This window comes from Cuculus canorus, chromosome 15, assembly GCF_017976375.1.
Source record: "Cuculus canorus isolate bCucCan1 chromosome 15, bCucCan1.pri, whole genome shotgun sequence".
Classification (NCBI taxonomy): Eukaryota; Metazoa; Chordata; class Aves; order Cuculiformes; family Cuculidae; genus Cuculus; species Cuculus canorus.
Window position 1 is genome coordinate 14777865 of NC_071415.1, and position 18986 is coordinate 14796850.

General features: G+C 38.2%; 1 protein-coding gene across 1 annotated transcript; it reads left to right on the forward strand.

Moving 5' to 3' along the window:
• Positions 1–11671: 11671 nt before the first annotated feature.
• LOC104063758 (parvalbumin, thymic) lies at positions 11672–18923 on the forward strand. Its single transcript, XM_009566015.2, is given in 7 exon segments — positions 11672–11715; positions 11717–11747; positions 11749–11783; positions 13507–13574; positions 14382–14514; positions 14781–14890; positions 16158–18923. Coding segments are annotated over 7 exon segments (447 nt in total). The 3' UTR covers positions 16184–18923.
• Positions 18924–18986: the final 63 nt, after the last annotated feature.

Genomic DNA, 18986 nt, shown 5'->3' on the forward strand with positions numbered 1-18986 from the left:
AGATTACAGAGATGTATCACCATATCTGTGATGATTTACTATTTGTTCAGCCTCTTTGTCGATGAAAAAAATCAAGGTTATTGACAAATTCCAGCAGTTTCAAAAAGGCCTGCTGTATGTTCCATGGACAGGAGTGATTCTATCACAGGAGAAAAAGATGTGCTTGCTTTCGCACTGCTGCTTCACCTTTGGGAGGCCTATAAGCCAGCCATAAACAGTTACTTTTAATTACAACAAGGCTCCAAATCTTCACCTATCAAAGTAAGATAAATGAGGTTCAATTCGTTTATATGTTTGTGCCACATTTAAAGGGGACAAACTGAGAAAAATCTACATGCAGAATTGGTGATTGACTGATTAAGCAACAGTCAAAATCTGCATGATCTTTACACACATTTTCACACTGGCTTAGTCTGTAACACTGCTTAAAACATTCCCTACTCCTGAGACTAATCTGACTTATTTACATATTTATATTTGCACTGCTCCAAATCCCAATACAGCAACTACCTCCCCAAGAATGTGGATTTTGAAAACAGAAAAAACAACAAACAGATCTGAATTGAAGCTTCATTCTAGAACTGAACCCTTCCTTTCTTTCACACAAATACTGCTATTCTATGCTTTATAAAAAACAGTGCAAATATATTTATATTTTCTAATTTTGTCTTTGGGTGTTGAATTGCTCTGGGTTAAGTTGCATAATGATAAGTAAAGCAACTGGACACAATCCAGTGCAAAGTGAGCATGGAACAAGCACTTTTCCCCCCTAGTGTGTGAAAATTTGTATCAGCAAGAAACAGTCTAACTTGCATGTAGCTGGAGAACTGCCTGCATTCTTTTAAAATGAATCCTTCTTCAGTGCAGATACAAGATCCCCAGCTACAAAGTGACATGCTGACACTGGGCTACGTTAACCCTCCATCTGCACTAACTCCTCTGTACCAATGTGACCCTCAAGTAGTGACCACAGAAGAGCTGTGGTCAAGGCGATGGGGAGAGTGGTTATTGTGCAGTATTATAGCACAATGCTGCCTCTGCAGCTACCGTATCCACATCATTATGCAACCTTCCAATGCTAATTACATCGTAATTTTAATGGGAAACATTTGTCTTATTGCAGTGCAGATTCTGTTGGCATTGAAGTCAATGAGAATTCTGCATTGACTTCAGTGGAAACAGGAAGCCTCTGTATACCAGGCATTTACGAATATCATATGTTTGTCTCTATAATTTATAAATGATTGTGCTGCTTGGAAGACTGTAGCTTAGTCCAGTCTCTGTAAAAAGCCATGGAATTTCCTTGTCTTGGGCTCAGGAATACTGTGTAAGCTCTGTATTGTATTTATTCCTGTAAGGGAAAGTTAATTTCATTCTGCAATCTCATCTGTTCTCTAGCCAACACACAGACAACAGCAGTAGCCCCCAAAGGAGCTATGTCCATCTCTCATGAACCAAAGCGACTGTCACTGCGCTATATGAACCGGCAAGACTAAACAGGCAGGACACAGGGGTACTGCTGGTCTTGGACAGACTGCAGGGATATCCAGGGTGAGACACACTGAGATTTTAACAACATTCATTTGCCAAGTAAAACTATTTCTGGGCAGAGGGATTCCATAACACAGGATAAAAATACTTGATTACTATCAGTTGCTATGAAGTGCAATTCTCTGAGCATTCTCTTCTTATAAACCTATAAATACAAAAAATCACAAAGAAAGGTTTGGCATAGCTAGCAGACACACAGAGAGCCTGCCTTCCTATGCACAAGGGAAAATCTTTTTCAAGTACCCCTGGCTTTTATTTATTTGTAAGTTGCTCAGCTGGGAGGATTTAAATACAAGTACTAAGTTAAGAGGCCACAACCCCAATGCTGAGAAGTAAAAAGTTTTATGAGACTGAAAAGCAAAGAAAAAAGAATATCAATAGGAGCACTTAATAAATTTAAGCATTGTCATACTTACTAATGAAATACAAAAACTCCTATTATACAGGCACTTTACCATAACCAAAACAAATTAAGAAACTGATTCCACAATCTGTATTCATTAAATTCCCACTCACTCCTTACCAGAGCTCTGTTTAGCAATTCACCAAGACTCCTGTTTCCTCTAACTTCATAGCTGTAGAATTTACAACCCAATTCACCACTGAGCAAACGTTGCCTGCAGAAATGTCAGATGATGCAAACTATCTCAGAAAGATCTGGAAAGTGCTCAGCATTCCTCAGAACAGAAATAGCCTCTACCACCAGGGAAAGATTCTTCTCACATACCATTCAAAATGGACTTCAAAACATCAATTGCATATATTTAAAAGTCAACACAATACGGCTGGAGCATTACATTTGTTTGGGGAGTGGGCCTAATTTTCAGTGTTCAGAAGGGTCACTTTGCCCAGGTTTTCCACTGTGCCAGCAGCTTCTTCTATGATATCTACAGAGATTTTTAAAACAGCTCCTTCAAAAACCTAGATATAGTAGACTAATGTTATCAACGATGAGACAAAGGCAAAAATAGGTTTGGGTTTTTTTCACATTGTGCAGGACACACACTGTTAGCTCTGTTGCAAAGATGTGCTCTAGGCATCATCAGAAAAATGTGTCCCCTCTTCCCAGCTTGTCTCCTGCATAAAAAGAAAGGAAATACGATGCTGCTTTTTTACCAACAGTATGGAGAAAAGAGAGCTTGAGGGTTAAAAATGAATGCGTTTAAAGAAGATATGTTCCAGGTACTCAGCTGAAAGCCATACCCATTTCCCCAAACAAGAACAATCTGACAAAATTTGAGATCAGTATGTGGGATGTAATCAACAGGAGAAGCTAGAGAGAATTTGGATTCCAGTGACTCTTTTGGGCACGGAGGCAGAGTGTTGTACCCAAACACTGAACTCAGTGTTTTTGTTAAATATAGCCCTAAACTCTCACTATGCTTGAAAGCATGTGTCAGCTTTATCTGCATTGACCAGCCTGTAATTTTATACCCTGTCAGGGATCCATAAAAACAGTCTTAACACGAAGTAGGTCTGCTCAGCTTGCTGAGAGCCTGTCCTTCTAGAAAACCCTGGAGCTGAAGTAATATTCATGGCCTTTTTCTATTTTGCAGTATTGCCTTTGCATCAAGACCACACCATTAGTGTTGCAAGCAGCAGCATAAGCTAAATAGCTCTTACTATGGTATTATTCAGGTTTACTCAGTATGAGCACGGTGGAAATAAGGTACATGATCCCTACAGACTAGACTTTTGAAAAAACATTGAAAATTCCAAGAAAGATTCCCCCCCCCCAAATTTTGTAATTGTAATTTCCTCCCCCCAAAAAAGCATACAGTAAGATCCTTTTATTTTCTACTTAATTAAATGTTATTAACTAATTGTGTTAAATAACAGCAAAAATTAAGAATACTTGATACACTGTCCTTTAATTCTGAGGTTTCTAACACCGATTATCTTTTAATTTAAATCCTCTGCCATGATCAGGTAAACAAGACTGTCAGTCACCAACTCTGCATGGTTCTCTTAAGAATGGTGCTAAAGCCATCATGGAGATTTTGGGTCAGCTGAGACACAGGATATCTGATCCAGCAGATCCTAACTGGAATTTCCTTAGTAGCTGAAACAGTAGAGGACAAGCTGAATTATCAAATTCATCAGACAACTTAAAATGGTCCTAAATTAAGTGGTGGAGTTAAACATGCTGATTTGCTTTTGCTAGGATGGAGTGTAGGCAAACAAAGGCAATTTTGAAAAGCTTTGTTTGAGCCAAATTAATTTGACTCTAAATGGAGTTAATAATTTTTCTATTAAGCCTTTTTCACTCTAACACTCATCAAAACAAACGGGAAAGAGACATACATTAAAATCTCATGTTTGTTGCTTGAATTATGAACATTTCTCATCTATAATTCTATGCTTTTTTAATCTCTTCCATCTGCTCCGCATGTGTTCAGCATTCCCTGGACACAGACAATTCAGTAACTATATTAGCTCAGTTCTGATTTTCTCATATCAAGCCCATGCCATTACAAGCAAGTAGGTTAGGATATTCAGTCTTACTCCTACTGCTTATAGCAGGGCTGTAAAACTGTTGCAGCAGCTGGCCCACAGTCCACTGCTTGCACTTTGAAACACACACTGTGAGATTGCTTTAGGGAAGCAAACTGCTGCTCTATTTCAATAGGGCTTACTCAGATTATTTTATATAAACAAGAAAAAGTCTCCTTGGTTGGAAAACTCTCCTCGGTTATATGTAATGAAACATGATCTCAAAACAGATGTTGCTCTTTTGAGAAATCTGAATTTCGGTCTGTTTTTCTTCCTAGAGGCACTCTGCACTTCTGACTCAAGCTGTGTAATGATGGCTTCTGCACTGCACAGAGCCAGCTGCAAAATCCACTAGTTGCCATGGGCTCTAACCAGGCTCACTGGAGAAGCTGAGACAACAAAGGCCAAAGCTCCACGGCCTCATCCCAGAGTCAGCACTCTCAAATCCCACTGCTCAGGCAATATCCCTACACAGGGAATATCCCAGAGTGCAGTCTCCACGAGGTTTGTGGATTCCTCAACAGAATAGTGTAAAAGCAGTTGTGGAAAGGAAGTTAGAGCATTTTAACCTCTAAAGATTGCAATTTTATTTTCCATTTTACTGTTTGGTTTTGTTTCTCAAATAGTTGTCTTGCTATTTTTGCCATTGTCATTGTTTACACAGTTTTCCTTGGAAAACTCCAGCAGGTTGCTGAAGAACTGGCAGAAGTAGGACACCAAGACACAATGAAAGCGATGCCTGATTATCAGATCATGTTTTTCATACATCTAGTTTCAAACCAGGGTGAAATTCAATTCCTCTCCCCCAAAGGAAATCTTCCTTTTGGAAGATGACCTGCTGTCCATATTGGCAGAAGTTGAGTCCCCATGATTTTCTTTGTTTTTTTTAATATAATGACACTTAGCTAAATGCTGTCCATAAACCCAGCATCCAAATAGAAATTTATTCTGCAAATAAAGGTGATTATAGAAGATGTTCAGGCAAATGTACCAGATCAGCAGGTCATCCTTATGTAGGAAGTCACTCTTCCTGAGATCCATCAGAGTCATTGCTTGTCAGGAAGCTCCCCAGACCAGGTCATCAAAACGGAACAAATTGACAGAGATTAAGCTGATCATTTCAGCTGCCTGCACCCATAAAGGCACTGACATAACTGCTTATAGATATTTTACTTTACGAGTGGTGGCCTTATATACCAACTTCAACAAGGCTTAGAACAACTTTCAAACATTACTCAATGGATGCTCCTCTATCTGTTTTATAATACCTACATATTTCATAGAATAATTTGCTTGGTTACCCAAATATTCATGAACTTTAAACCATGTCTAACTTTGTACTTTTCTCCGAAGTGTGACTTGAATTCTACTAGTTCTAATAATGCATACACTAATTCCTATGCCCCAAAATTCCATCATTCATAACCAGAAGCATTCATAATTTAAATGACTGTCTCTGCTGTTGATGACACCATCAATTATAAGCTTATGTGATGGGGAAGATCTTCTACACTGATTAGCATGCATTTTTCAACATCGCAGTTAAGTGAAGTTTTATATAGCTGTAACTTTTAGGAGATGGCTGTGATTTGGTATTCTGAAATTACCTTATCATGGTATTCTGAGATAACAGCTTTGAAGCATTGCTTAGTAAAGGCTTCATATTTCATTTGATAATCAAATTTCAGTAGCATCACATTTGTGCACAGAAATAATTAACATAATTAATATAACATAAAATAATTAACAGCAAAAATTGTAAGGGCCAAATTTTGCCCAGAACTTGCTTGCTTGTACAGCCCAGCTGAGCATTGTCTAGGACATGCGATATATTTGCAAAATGGTCTTACATTTTTAATTCAGCAAAGCACTTAAGCATTTATTCTGCTTAAGACCTGCTTCCATCCACCTCTGCTCAGAAAAGGACAAGAGAATTCAGGAATCAGCAAGATACCTTCTGCTCTCATCTTCTGGATTTTGAAGTCTGGAGGTTGCTATACAGTATATCCAAATGCAAAAGTTAAACAATGAGTCAAATCCTTCAAAGATTGTAAGATTTATCTAAGAACCTCAAGAGTTTTGTTCACCTATTTGTTGTCTATGTATCATAATCCTACTCTGCAAGTTGTCTCAGAGAATAATAATTGCAGTCAAGCATCTCCCTATTACTGTTGTATTACTGCTATTGTGTGAGCAAGAGCTCATGATTGGCTTCTGAACAGCTCAAGGACATTTTCTGCTCTAACATCTAACCAGCCACAATCAGACTTGAGTTTTCCATTAAGGACGAGACAGGCATCCTGTCCTAGAGATTCACTCAGCCTTTTCGTCCTGCAGTTTCCAGATTAGTAAAATTCCTTTTTAAGTGTATCCTTTCAGTAAAATCCAAACAGTACTATAATTCAGCTCAGATGGAGGCCATTACAGTTCAAAGACTGCTATGTGAATTTATCACCAGAATAGAATAAAATTGTTTTTTTCATTCAGAGCAACTGATTTGAAGTGATTTACTTTATATCTGACTGCAGCAATCTGGTAATGGGAGCCATAGTGACTGTAATGCGGTTTGTCCATAAATGAATAAAAGAACTCACATTTTCTGTCTGTGTTGTTCTATACTATACAATACAGCTTGAAATCACTGGACTATCTGGACACTGGTATTACTCAGCAGCTACAGCACAAATGCAGCACTGTATAGGAAGAACAATGCTCTCTTTTGTCTTTTCATCCCACTGATTCTTTAAATATTTGAACAGTGGAATCACTTTATTGATGTACCATTTGATTAAACCAGGCTTAGCTCTCAAATATGCAATGAATTCTTGTTTGTAAAGACTTAATGCTTTCCTATCTGATGCCATTATGTATCTAGTCCCAATTTTCATATTAATTCAGCTTACTTTTCAGTAGTCCTCATTCTAATTACTTCCAGTGCTTTGCTGTTTGTTGGCAATGTCTGACGATGGATGAAGGAATACTTCTGAGTTCCTGAGTTCGGGTGTGTGCCCTGGAGACACAAACTCCACATTTGGACAATACTCAAATAGACATCATTCCCTCATCCTGCTCTAGCTTCCACAGAAAAGAGGGCCCAGCACACAGGCTGGATTGGAGCTGTGACAAGTTTTGACCAGTTCCTGATCACAGCAAATGGAGGAGCAGGCAGTGACATCAGGCCTTGCCTCGTAAATCAGACCGGGTATGGGCTTTGTGGACAGAAAAAACATCTCCAAGAGTCAACTTTCTGACAGTTAACATTTGGGTTTTTTGAAACCTATGTATCCTTGACCAGCAGCTCTGCCAGAGGAATGGAAGGCACTGCTCTATTCAACAATCAGTACTCGATCAGTATATACACAAATAATGACCAAATTCTAACTTCATGCTCCTCCAACTACATAACTGCAAGAAGCGGATTCTGTTTCTAGTGGGAAGCACTGTTTACACAGTGTAATAAGGACTATAGAAGGATATACAGACAGGCTCAAGAACATCCGAATTCATTTCAAACATGTCTATATTTGAAAGGATGCTGCAACTGATGACTATTTACAGGGCTTATAAACCACAGTCATGAAGCAGGACTACGCATTGTACTACAGGGTTACACATTGTAAACCCATAGACTAATGTTACAATTCCTGTAACAAGGACACTCTTAGGGATGTTATGAGACAGGAGTTGAAGAATGTAGCTCAAGAATAGAATATAGTAGATCAAATATTGAATAGAACTTCTGTTTTCAGCACGTATCTTTGCTTCCAACTCAGCTAGAGAAGACTGCATCGATAGAATTGATTTTATTTTCTACTCAAAGAACATCATTATCCCACACATACCTTTTTACTGGCAATTTTATCAGGATGTTTCCAAGAACAGTAAATTTTTTGCTTCAGAATTAAAGCTGGAAAATTATTTACTCTATAGGCTTTCTGACACCTGCTGCATGTGATTTTTAAACTATGGATAGAGTCATCTGTAGGTTCAAATATTTTGTCCATTTATGAACGCTTGTATCAGCTTTACTAGACCCAGGAATCTGTCATTTCAGAAATCATTCTATGTGAATTTCTTTCTTCAAAAAAAGAATCTTCTTTCTTTATCAATGCATGAACAATTTCAGAAACAGAAATCGAACTGACCTGGAAAGTCTGAATTCAGAAACAAATCTCAACCTACAGCTTGAGAAATCCCATAGGTATTACACGTGGACAATATTTCTTTCCAATTTTGGAATCTGAATGGAAACTTTCTCTTGCAAATTTCAGATATACAGAACCAGAAACTGCCTGACTTCCATCAACAATCCAATTGGTTTAAAAATTATCCTTTACAAATGTAAGAATAATATGACTGAAGAAATTTTGTGAATTAGCACTTGGAAGGGCACTTGAAGTGGAAAAGTTACATTGTAGTTCTTAGAATCTCTGAAAATCTACCTCAGAGGCTGAAGCCCTTGACACCAGACTGATAGCTGCTGAAAAAGGAATTACCTAATTTTTTTGATTCGTTCAAGTTTGCAAAAATAAAAGAGATGCTATTTGATGTATTTCCCATGTATAGCTTCCTCATCCCACAGCAACTGTTTTAGCATTTTCCCTTTCCAGCATTTTACTGGGGGGTAGTTACAAGGTGTCTACAGATATTAGATTAAGTAATATAAACCTAAAAGCATTCACAAATATTTCCAGACCACTCCAAGAGTTACGTTCCTCAAATGACAGGAGCATGATGCATTAATGCAATTACACTAAATTATATTCATACAATTCCTTTCATCTCACATATTCCCAAAGCAAATTACAAGCTGCATGAGTATTCCACTACCGCTATTCACATGTCATTTAACAATAGGTTAAACACATTATATGAAGTGATTTCTGTTCCTTGACTGGTGACTCTGGATATCCTCGTCACAAGCATTCAGGGAAAACTATCTCAGACATACAAAGGCAGCAAATCAAACTTACTTAAATTAAAGTAGGCATTCACAACTGTTTAGTGTATTTTTGTTATTCTATGGCACACATGATTCACATCAGCACTTACAAGAATTACAAGAATACACTGTAGAAGAATCACAGAACTTACGATGACCTGAAATACAGCTTTTTAGCCTGACAGTTAACTTCAGGTGTTGGAAGGGTTAAAATCAAAAATGGGAAGAACAAAACCAAAAAAGAGGAGCATTCCATTACAGAGTCCTCTAGAAGACCTTGAGACCTGAGCAAAGTGAAATGTTCAAGTCCCAGTGTTTAAAACTGCTTTTAGTGGCAACCTGACAATCTGGAAGGGATATCTTCTCCTTAGTTCTTACTATTTCCTCAGTTCCTCTCCCTGCCAAGCTGGATGGCAGCTGGAAAGTTACTAACAGTTATTTGATTTGGGATGGTAAAAATGACCAGACAGATGTTTTTGCAATCTCTAATCTAGGGCTTGAAAATAAAATAGTTGTCGGAGGCAGGTTGTAAATAGAGTTACATGATCCCTGTGCATTTCATCCTACCAGCCAGTGCACGTGTTCTGGATCTCTAGTGCCTCCAATCTCACTGCAAAAGTGACTCCAAACTTTGCTTGAGTCTGAATGCACCTCAACAGACTACAGCCATAAGTCATTCAGAGAACAAAAGAAATACTTTTGTTGAAGCCTCTTAGAAAATGAAGCACACTTTTTAAGACTTTTATGATTCACATACAAAAGTTCAAACTGACAGCAACCATCCACAGGCATTAAGAGAAATAACAGCAATCAATGCTATTTTTAAAGGGAAGAGTGGGGGCGAAGGGTTAACATATGTGGAATTAGCTGTGGGCAAAATGAGAAGCCATTGCATCTAAAATCAAATGCATTCTCTGAAACAGACACCAGAGCCCAAATTCCCATGTAGACCCCTGCAGTCTAAGAGTTTCAGCAGAATTTGGCCTTCTTCTTAACTTAGCTTCATTAAGTCACATCATGCCATCAGTTTTTATGGTGGATGTTCTACTTACTTCACATCAGTTGTTGGCACTATGTAGGCAATTTTCCTAGGAGGAAAAAAGGGTGGTGCGTGCACAGGGGAGAGGAATTTTTTTCCACCAAGTAGAATAAAAGTCATTTCTTAGAAGAGTTTAGTTGGGGGAAGTGATATTTGTATTCCTTCTACCAGATGTCACCAGTGGCAACAAGAGCCAGTATTAAATATCTATCCATCAAATTCTTCTTGAAATTTTTCAGCGTCAGCTGGTCAACAACCCATTCAGAAAACTGGGAAAGCAGAAATCATCCACAGCCGTTCCTAATCAACAGCTCTTCCCCTCACAAGAATTATCTGTGTCTGAAAATTCTTCATGAGGACAGCCGTGCAGAATTTGTAAAAACAAAAAAACCTTGAAGCAATATTTTTTCTAATGTATACATGTAGTAAGTGAAATAACACCCACTCTCCACACAGTATCTTTTGCAATAGTCTTGCTGATCTATTAGTCACTGGTTTCAGTGCTTGGCTGGGTTTGCCTTCCATCTTAGAGAGGAATGCTTCTGAAAAAAAGGTACCTTGAAACTCTTTCTGACATTGTGACAGCCTCTGCACTTTTATCTCCTACCACACCACCATGCCAAGCTGTGATGCCAATTGCACTGCCATCCCTCGCTATCCCTTACCCCTGGCTATAATGCCAACTTCTGCTGTCAGTCATATGACTTGTCTTTCACTATTCTGCTGCCTCACGCCACAGGTGAGATCAGGCCCCTCAATTCTCAGGCTATGATATTCGGGAAAGGAAACTGAGATGATCAAATCATTTCTATGCTATTTAAAAGGTAATCAGCACAAAGGAACACTTGGAATTAGCCCTGGCCAAAAAATAATGGCTTATTTAAAAGAGATCAGAAGGCAGGCTACAGAATTGCAAAGACACTCCTCACATCTTGTTCTCTGCAGTGATGTTGCTATCAAAATTTTTCTCTCTATTCTGAAAGCAAAGATCTTTCATGTAGGGCTCAGGGGCTTTTTGTCAGAGACAGCTGGGTAGATCACAACCCCTTTGCTTCATACATACGCGACTAAACAGGATGTCAGAACCTTGTAGAATTCTAAGATTTTCTCTGGAAACATACCAGATGAAATACCCTCCCCCAACCAACTGTTCCCCTGGATTGACATAATATTATTTTACCTCCTGTAGCAACAAATTCACTGTGTGGGTTTTTTTCAAAACAACATGACTATCATTTCAAAAAATATTTGAACAGGATATTTTAATTTTTTTTTTTGTTTAGTGCTCTAGTGATGAAATTCTATCACATGTAGCATCTACAGCTAAGACAAGTTATCACATTTAAAGATTCACTAAAGGCATCTCTCCAGAAGTTAGTAGTGCTTCATTTCATCTGACTCCTTGGATCAAGCATAGAATTTGGTGGAGGTTGTTCTGCCTTACATTAAATGGAGAAGTTATTTTCTGCTTAAATCAGAAGAAATTTAATAGGACTCTGTCCTTTTCGCCTATCTCACCACTTATCTTGTTTCATTTGCAAATATCGTATGTATTCTCTTGAGATAAAAATAGTGCAAGATGATTAGTTAGGCAGGTTCATTTGACACCATTCCGCCTTCGTGACGCTGAAATCTAAAATCTGTATATGGTATACAACTTAAAGCATATATATGCAAGCTCAGCTCTGCTAGAGACACACTGCAAGTACGTTCCTCCCAACCAGATTGCTTCCTTATCCAGTCAAGAAGACCACAAAGGTAAGCTGATTAGATCCTCTGCTTTCAGAAAAAGAAACACAAAAGCAAAATGCTCCCTAAATGGAAAGCACCTACGCAATTAAAATATCTATTCTTATATCAGCTTCCAGTATCTTTACAAGCTGATAAAGAACAGAATGAGCATTCGGATCACAGGATGGAACAATGCCCCTTGTAAAAAATGCTGTGATTTTTAGGTTTTCCTTCAACTCTTTTGTCATTTTTAATCCTGTCATCAGTGAAAATAAGATGAATGTCAGTGCTCCAAAGCATCTTGCCTGGCACTGAGAGGGGGAAGTAATTTGCACAAGAAGCCACTGGGACAAAACAATTGCTAGCAAAACAAAAGTAATTCATCTGCCATAGCTGGAGAAGTACTCATTGCCATCAGCATGTCTCCTTACACATCCTGTGATATTCAGAAAGAGACTGAAATGATTGGCAATTTCCTCTGCTGTAAACCAACAGGTATTGAGGCACCAATTCATAGTTTAGGCAATGCTTAAACCTATGTGTAGTCCTCAAACTAGCCACAGACTACAAATGGTTACCAGCATTGGTTTCCTCCTCATTAACGCTGCTTTCCATGCTTAGTCAGGAAGTATGGTGTTGTTGAAGATGTTAGGGTTCATGAAAAGATATTTATCTTCTCTTGTGTCTTTCTAGAATAACTTTTCAATGACTTAGTTCCCCTTCCTTCATTAATATGAAGCTATTTTACAGTAATTTTGCATGTTTTAACTTGTAACCAGTCTGCACTGCTGTAGGCAGGTTACCAGATTGTAAATGCATTGATGCTATGTTCACACTAAGCAATTGACTAGAAATTCAGGCTCTGTAGCATTTTCTTCAGTGATATATATTACATTGGCAACTATTGCAGCTGTTGGTGGCTGAATGGGACAAAGAGTCTCTTTTGTCAAACGCTGCTGTATCAGAAGAAAATGCCTCCTCCACTCTACCAGAAATGAATATTAAGTCTCAATACCTCTGTTCTAAGCACATCAACATACTGAAATGGCAAAATCTGGTTTATTATCACCTAAATGGAATTAACAACTACCCCCCAATATACTCAAGAAAACCTTTTATAAAGCTATCCTGAAATGTAGTCTTTTAATGATGCAGCAGCCCAGTATGTCAAATTTATACTGCCGTTAATTTATTGTTGCAACCAGAGAGGGAAGTTACTCTCCAATTTTAAATTTCCTTGAAATGAGTAAAATTACTATCACTTATTCTACACTATTATTTTCATTCTTTCAAAACATCATTACTTTTATTGCCAATAACACTAGATCTTTTAAATTCCAATTATATTTATTCCAGATATAGTTCTAGGGGCCATACTGAACCTTATCCTTTATGTATGCTGTAAATACATGCCGATTTTAATTGGGTAACAATCCACTTCCAGGAAAACCCACAGAGAGGTCATAAAGTTTTGTGGTGCTAGACACCTTTGATTCACTCTTCCAGTACAGCATAGCCATCAGATCCTCCTGAAGCCCCACACTCCCGCATGCAGAATTCCTCCCTCATTATCCTGCTTCAAGTGGAAGCACCTGCTGCAGACACCTGTTACTGTACACTCCGCTTACAATGAGATGAATAATGTCTCCTCTATCCTATACTGTCACAGCAGCAACTTCAAATAGAGCCATGAAAGAAGTAGAGAAGTCATTTTAATGACTAAGTAGCTCACATTTAATTTATTTTACAGTTCAGCAATGGCCATCACTGACATCCTTTCTGCTAAAGATATTGAATCTGCTCTCTCCAGCTGCCAGGGTAAGGAATGGTCTCTCTGCAGCCAGAAGATGCATATCATTTTTATGTCTTAAGATGACATGCCTATCATTTTCCTCTTAGATTCCTTCCCCATGAGATCTCTTTCTAGCTACATTACAGAACAGCCTCCTGAATTCAGAAAGTCTCACAAGTGGTCATTTGGTGCATAACATTCCCCAAGACACAGAGCAGCAATTAAAGGGCCACAGTTTCAGCTAGGGCTGGCTTAACTCTAAATTCTGGCTATTTTTAAACCTGTTAAAGACTTATATTTAAATAGTTACCCTTTTCCTTCAAAATGTCAAAAAAGGCCTTAGCTTGCAGAATAAAAGTGTCATTTGTGAAGCAATGACCGGTCTCAGTTCTTTTAAAGAGTTCCTTGGCAAGATCAAGCCAATTTTCAAAATGTTTAAAGAGCTAATTTGACTGTGAATTATGTACTTTTCTGCCAAATATTTCAGCAAAGTAAGGACTTAGTGAACATGAAGTACAGGAGTTGGTCTGTAAGCCACAGTAGCACCCTCTAAATATTTATTATTAATTGCATGTGACACATTGCATAAATCTTGATTCAGCAGAACACGCATTGCAGTAGAAAACTTCAAACTGACTGAAAGGATATAGGACCACGAGCACAAAGGAATTAAAAAGCAAAATTATCCACTGTATCTTCTCTTTTGCTACACTGGGGAACAAGAGAAAGAGGAGCAGGCTGATGCTTAAGAAAAGATAGATGTATTCCCAAGGGATACATATAGCAGTAGCAGCTTCAAGGGAAAATACTTAAACAACTTCTGTTTCTTCCAGCTGACGATTCCTTCAACTACAAATCTTTCTTCTCCACGGTTGGTTTATCCGGCAAAACTCCTGATCAAATAAAGAAAGTTTTTGGAATCCTTGATCAGGACAAGAGTGGTTTCATCGAAGAAGAGGAGCTTCAGTAAGTACTCCTCAGCTGCTCTATTTCTTTAAACAATAGAAACCTTTGAACTTGCTGGGTGATCAAGAAGAAACCTGCTGCTGTTTAAAAACAAAACACAATTCCTTGTTTTTCTTTGAATCTGTGTGGATTTCTTCAGATTATAAGAGCAGATAGTACCTTATAGCTTTTTTGGCATGATTTTAAGAAAACCACAAATGCCAATATGCCAAGGACATCTCAGAGAATAAAACTCAAGCACAGTACTCTCCCCTGCTCTATTTCAGGCTGTTTCTGAAGAATTTCTCTTCAAGCGCCAGAGTCCTCACCTCCACGGAGACCAAGGCGTTTCTGGCTGCAGGTGACACTGATGGTGATGGCAAAATCGGAGTGGAAGGTAAGTCTTTTGGAAATTTCATAAAATTATGCTTTAAGATGCAGGCATTTAGGACTGCATTTAAATGGTAGCATGAAGAATACACCCAAGTACTTTGGCCTGCTACCTTCTGCCACTATTATACTAGGGAATACTCCTTTATTTTCATAGCTGTATTCCCATTTGGTCTCTGTTGCAGCAACAGCATATTCAGGCCCAATGCAGAGCCTGTTCTTCCAATCGATAATAACAGCTTTGAAGTTAATTCTATGGTGTGCCTGGTCCATGGACTCAGTGTTCCACATTTTTAAAACATCCTGAACACCTATTCATTCTTTGAATTTCCATTTCAGCAGAGGATGCTCTGCATTTCTGCCCGTAAGACACTTTCATTTTTAAATGCAGTTCCACCTACATAAACTCATTTCTTCATCTACCACTATCAAACATTGGTCAATATTACTAAGTGGTTAATTCAGTAGTGTAAAATAAGACTGGTATTGTTTTTCAAGATTAGAACTGCTGCAATGCAGCACATAATCTTGTGCTGGAGAATTATAAGTGCAAATTTCACTGGGCAGTCCTATGAGAAACTAAACCAAATTCCTAAAGAAAACATCACAGGAATGATGTGAACTGGCCAGGATATTTCTTTTGGAAATTGCAGCAAAGGAAAATAGGACATTATGCATCATATATTAGAGATGAAGTCACTGAAAACAGGGCTGTCTCAGCTGAACTAGGACAGGTGGCAGTAACTCTAACAGACACACGTGCTAATCTTAGCCAGAGTTTGGGAGGAGAGATACATACACTGTTGGAGGAATTTGCTTTAGCAGCAGCTTTTGCAGGTTATGATTATGAGCCCCAAATAGGGCATTATATTATGCAGATCTTAGCCCTTTTGATTTCCTATTCTGAAATTACATCACTGCTTGTATTTTTTTTCTCATATTGAAAGCTAACGGCTCAACCTAATTAACTTTCTGCTGCCTTGGCTGTTATCAGGGTTTGTAATGGGTTAAAGAAAGTTTACCTTTAAGTCAGGATTTCCCACAAATATGGATTTACAGACGCACTCCTCTCTGCACTTACTCTTTTTAAGGAGTGAAAAATCTGTTACGCCCCCAGAATCTCAGTTTAGCAGTAGCTTGTGCAGTGTTACAATAACTTTGGGAGTCCTCCATGGCTAGGAGATTAAGTCATTTTTATCTGTCTTTTCTAAAGGAGTTAAAAAACACGTTCATCTAGATTTATTCCATGCCTTTCTCATTTTCTTCCTTGACAGAATTCCAATCCCTGGTGAAGGCATGAACAACATTACACCAAAGGCAACCTTGGACTGACTCTTCCAATTACCTCGTCCAACAAGCACTTAGCACTCAGCATGTGTTTGTACATTTTTGTATTGTTTCAGGCATTAACAATTCCCCATGAATCAAGTTCACACAGCAGATTGCTGAGAGATCTTGCAATGTACAGATATTTTGGTCACGTGGTATTGTTACATTTCCATTGTAAAGATGGCACTTTGTGATTTTCAACTACTCATAATGTTGAAATTGTGGCTGGAAGGGGGTGGGAATTTTAAAAAACAACTAGGGGAAAAAAGCTGCTTTTTAATTTTTGTTAAGGTTTTCCATCCTCATACTTGACCATGCTGACTTGCCAGACACAGTTTTCATGATCTTAAACAATATGATATCTCTTAAGGCTTAATTGCACTGATTTCACTGAGTGTTATTTCTGCTTAATTCTCTGATCCCTGACGAAAAGCAATGCTAACAAGATAGCAAAAAATAATTTCTATGAAGTTCCAATCCTATGAATATGAGAAAAAAACTTAAGAGAAGTTGACACATAGCTCAAAGCATGGAGTAAGTTTGTGGGTAATTTTACAAAATGAAGCACTACACTACAGCATGCATCGTCAGAAAGTGTTTATGGCCTGAAATGTAACTCTCCCTTAAGAAGATTTATCTCTCATGAAATCTAAGGCAGCTGTGAGATAGAGGAGAAGGGTCTAATCCCAACTCTGACACTGTCACAAGTCGCAGTCCTTTGACAAATGGCCCTGGAGGTTTTTCTGTGAATCATGAACATGTTGCTTATTGTCTCTTAGTATGGACAAAACAATAATACTTTACCACACCCGAGAATTTCTGTGTTTTCTACAGATGAAACAACAGCCAGTCTTGCTGTTTGATTACCTTAAAGCTCTGTTACATTGCTAAACAATGGCCATCGCGCAATTCTTTCATTTATTATAATGAATAATCATCTATATAATCCATAATATTAGCAATTTTTTTAAGTCTGAAAATTACTAAGAACTAGTCCTTACTTTGGTAAGTGTCTTGGAGGATTTAGAGCTTATTATAGCATTGTCTTCATTAATGAACAAAGTAAACAATGTCCACGGTTAAGTGCAGAGCTCAACAGACTGAGTAGATGTTGTGCCTTTCTGGCTGAGTGAGCTGGAAATTTCCCCACCAACAGTTAGTTTTCTCCTTTCCCATCTACCATGACGTGGTTCCAGCTTACAAGTAGGCTGTCTTTTTAATACTCCCTGCTGAAACTGGATGATAATTATAACATACTTTGGCAGCTGTTTCGAAGAAGAGCAGAAACAAAGCATTCTGGAACTTTTATGTAACGTTCGATGTTGGCATTTTCATGAATTGTGAGATGATTATGTGAGGCAAGCGCAGCTCACTCATACCCAGGCATGTAAGGGAGCTGTTTGGAAGATTTAAGATGGCTAATGCAAAAGAGGAATTCTAGCAATCAGACTCACTGAAGCCTTGGCAGAATTATAATGAATATAAATCCTAATTCTATCCCCACCGCCTTTGATGTTAAATCTAGGCTTAAATTATAGCTGCTGTTAATTGCAGCACTGGAATATTTTGCATAACGATGAGCCTCTGTTGGTTCCTTTTACCTTATTCATTTTCCTGCCTGCTGAAGAAAAAAATCCAGAGCAATCCATATCCGGAGCAACATACATATGTACTATATAGATTAACTCTTCACACTGTTCATCACTGAAATATCACGTCACTAGTTCACAAGCAGATGGCACACATGATACCATAAGTGACAGACCTGATACTACATTCTTTGCACGTCTGAAAGCCTCATGTGGAATGCAAGAAATGCAAGACTACAGACGTGGCCTACCCTGTATTTCATAGACACTAAGCAACTGCACATCACTGCCTTCTGTTGCCACAAGGGGGAATTAAGTACTTCTGAGAATCAGGCTATTCTTGTGCCTGCTGCAACTTCATGTAAAACTTAAAGAATTTTGTTTATGGGAAAATCTGCTCTTCTTAAACAGAAACTCATGGCAAGAAGATGAGTTTTGAATCTTAGTAAAACCATCCAACCATCTCATTAGAAGGAATTACAACAGAACTCAAAAAAGTCCCCAATTTAAAATTAAGCCCATAGACTGTTCAGCAGAACCGCATCTAGCCCCTATTAAGTCTTCTGCTGGCACCAGGACCCACATTTTCAGAGTTAACCAAGCTAGAAGAGAATATTTTCCACTTTAAGGAAATAAAATCCAAAAATGTAGAGTTTTCTTGGAATGTTCATTTAAATGAATTTAAGTTCAGCCAGTGGCAGCCGTCAATTTTCCTAGGGAAGACCATGGAGAATCTCTGAACCTGACATCATCACGCTAGAGAAAAAAACTTTGATTGCAGGATGTCTATGTAGATACTATCTGAAGTCATGAAGAGATAAATGGTAACATCATACTGTTACCACAACTAAGTTATACAAACACACAGTAATTCATGCTGGAAAGGCTCTCTGAAGGTCTCTGATCCAATCGGTTCCTCAGAAAGCCAACCCAGGGCATGTTGCTGTAAGCTGAGTTGGAGTACCTTCAAGGATGGAGGTTCTATAATCTCTCTGGGCAACCTTATAAGTAAGGATTAAACCTTCTGCATCAAATTTTTATAAATGGAGTACAAAAATAAAACACTGCTGAGTACACAGTTAAAATTCTGTTAGAAATTGTTTATGCTACATCAAATCAGAAAGGATCTAACAAGACCTTGTATTATCACACTGGTAACCTGTCCTCAGGTTTAGAGTAAGACCA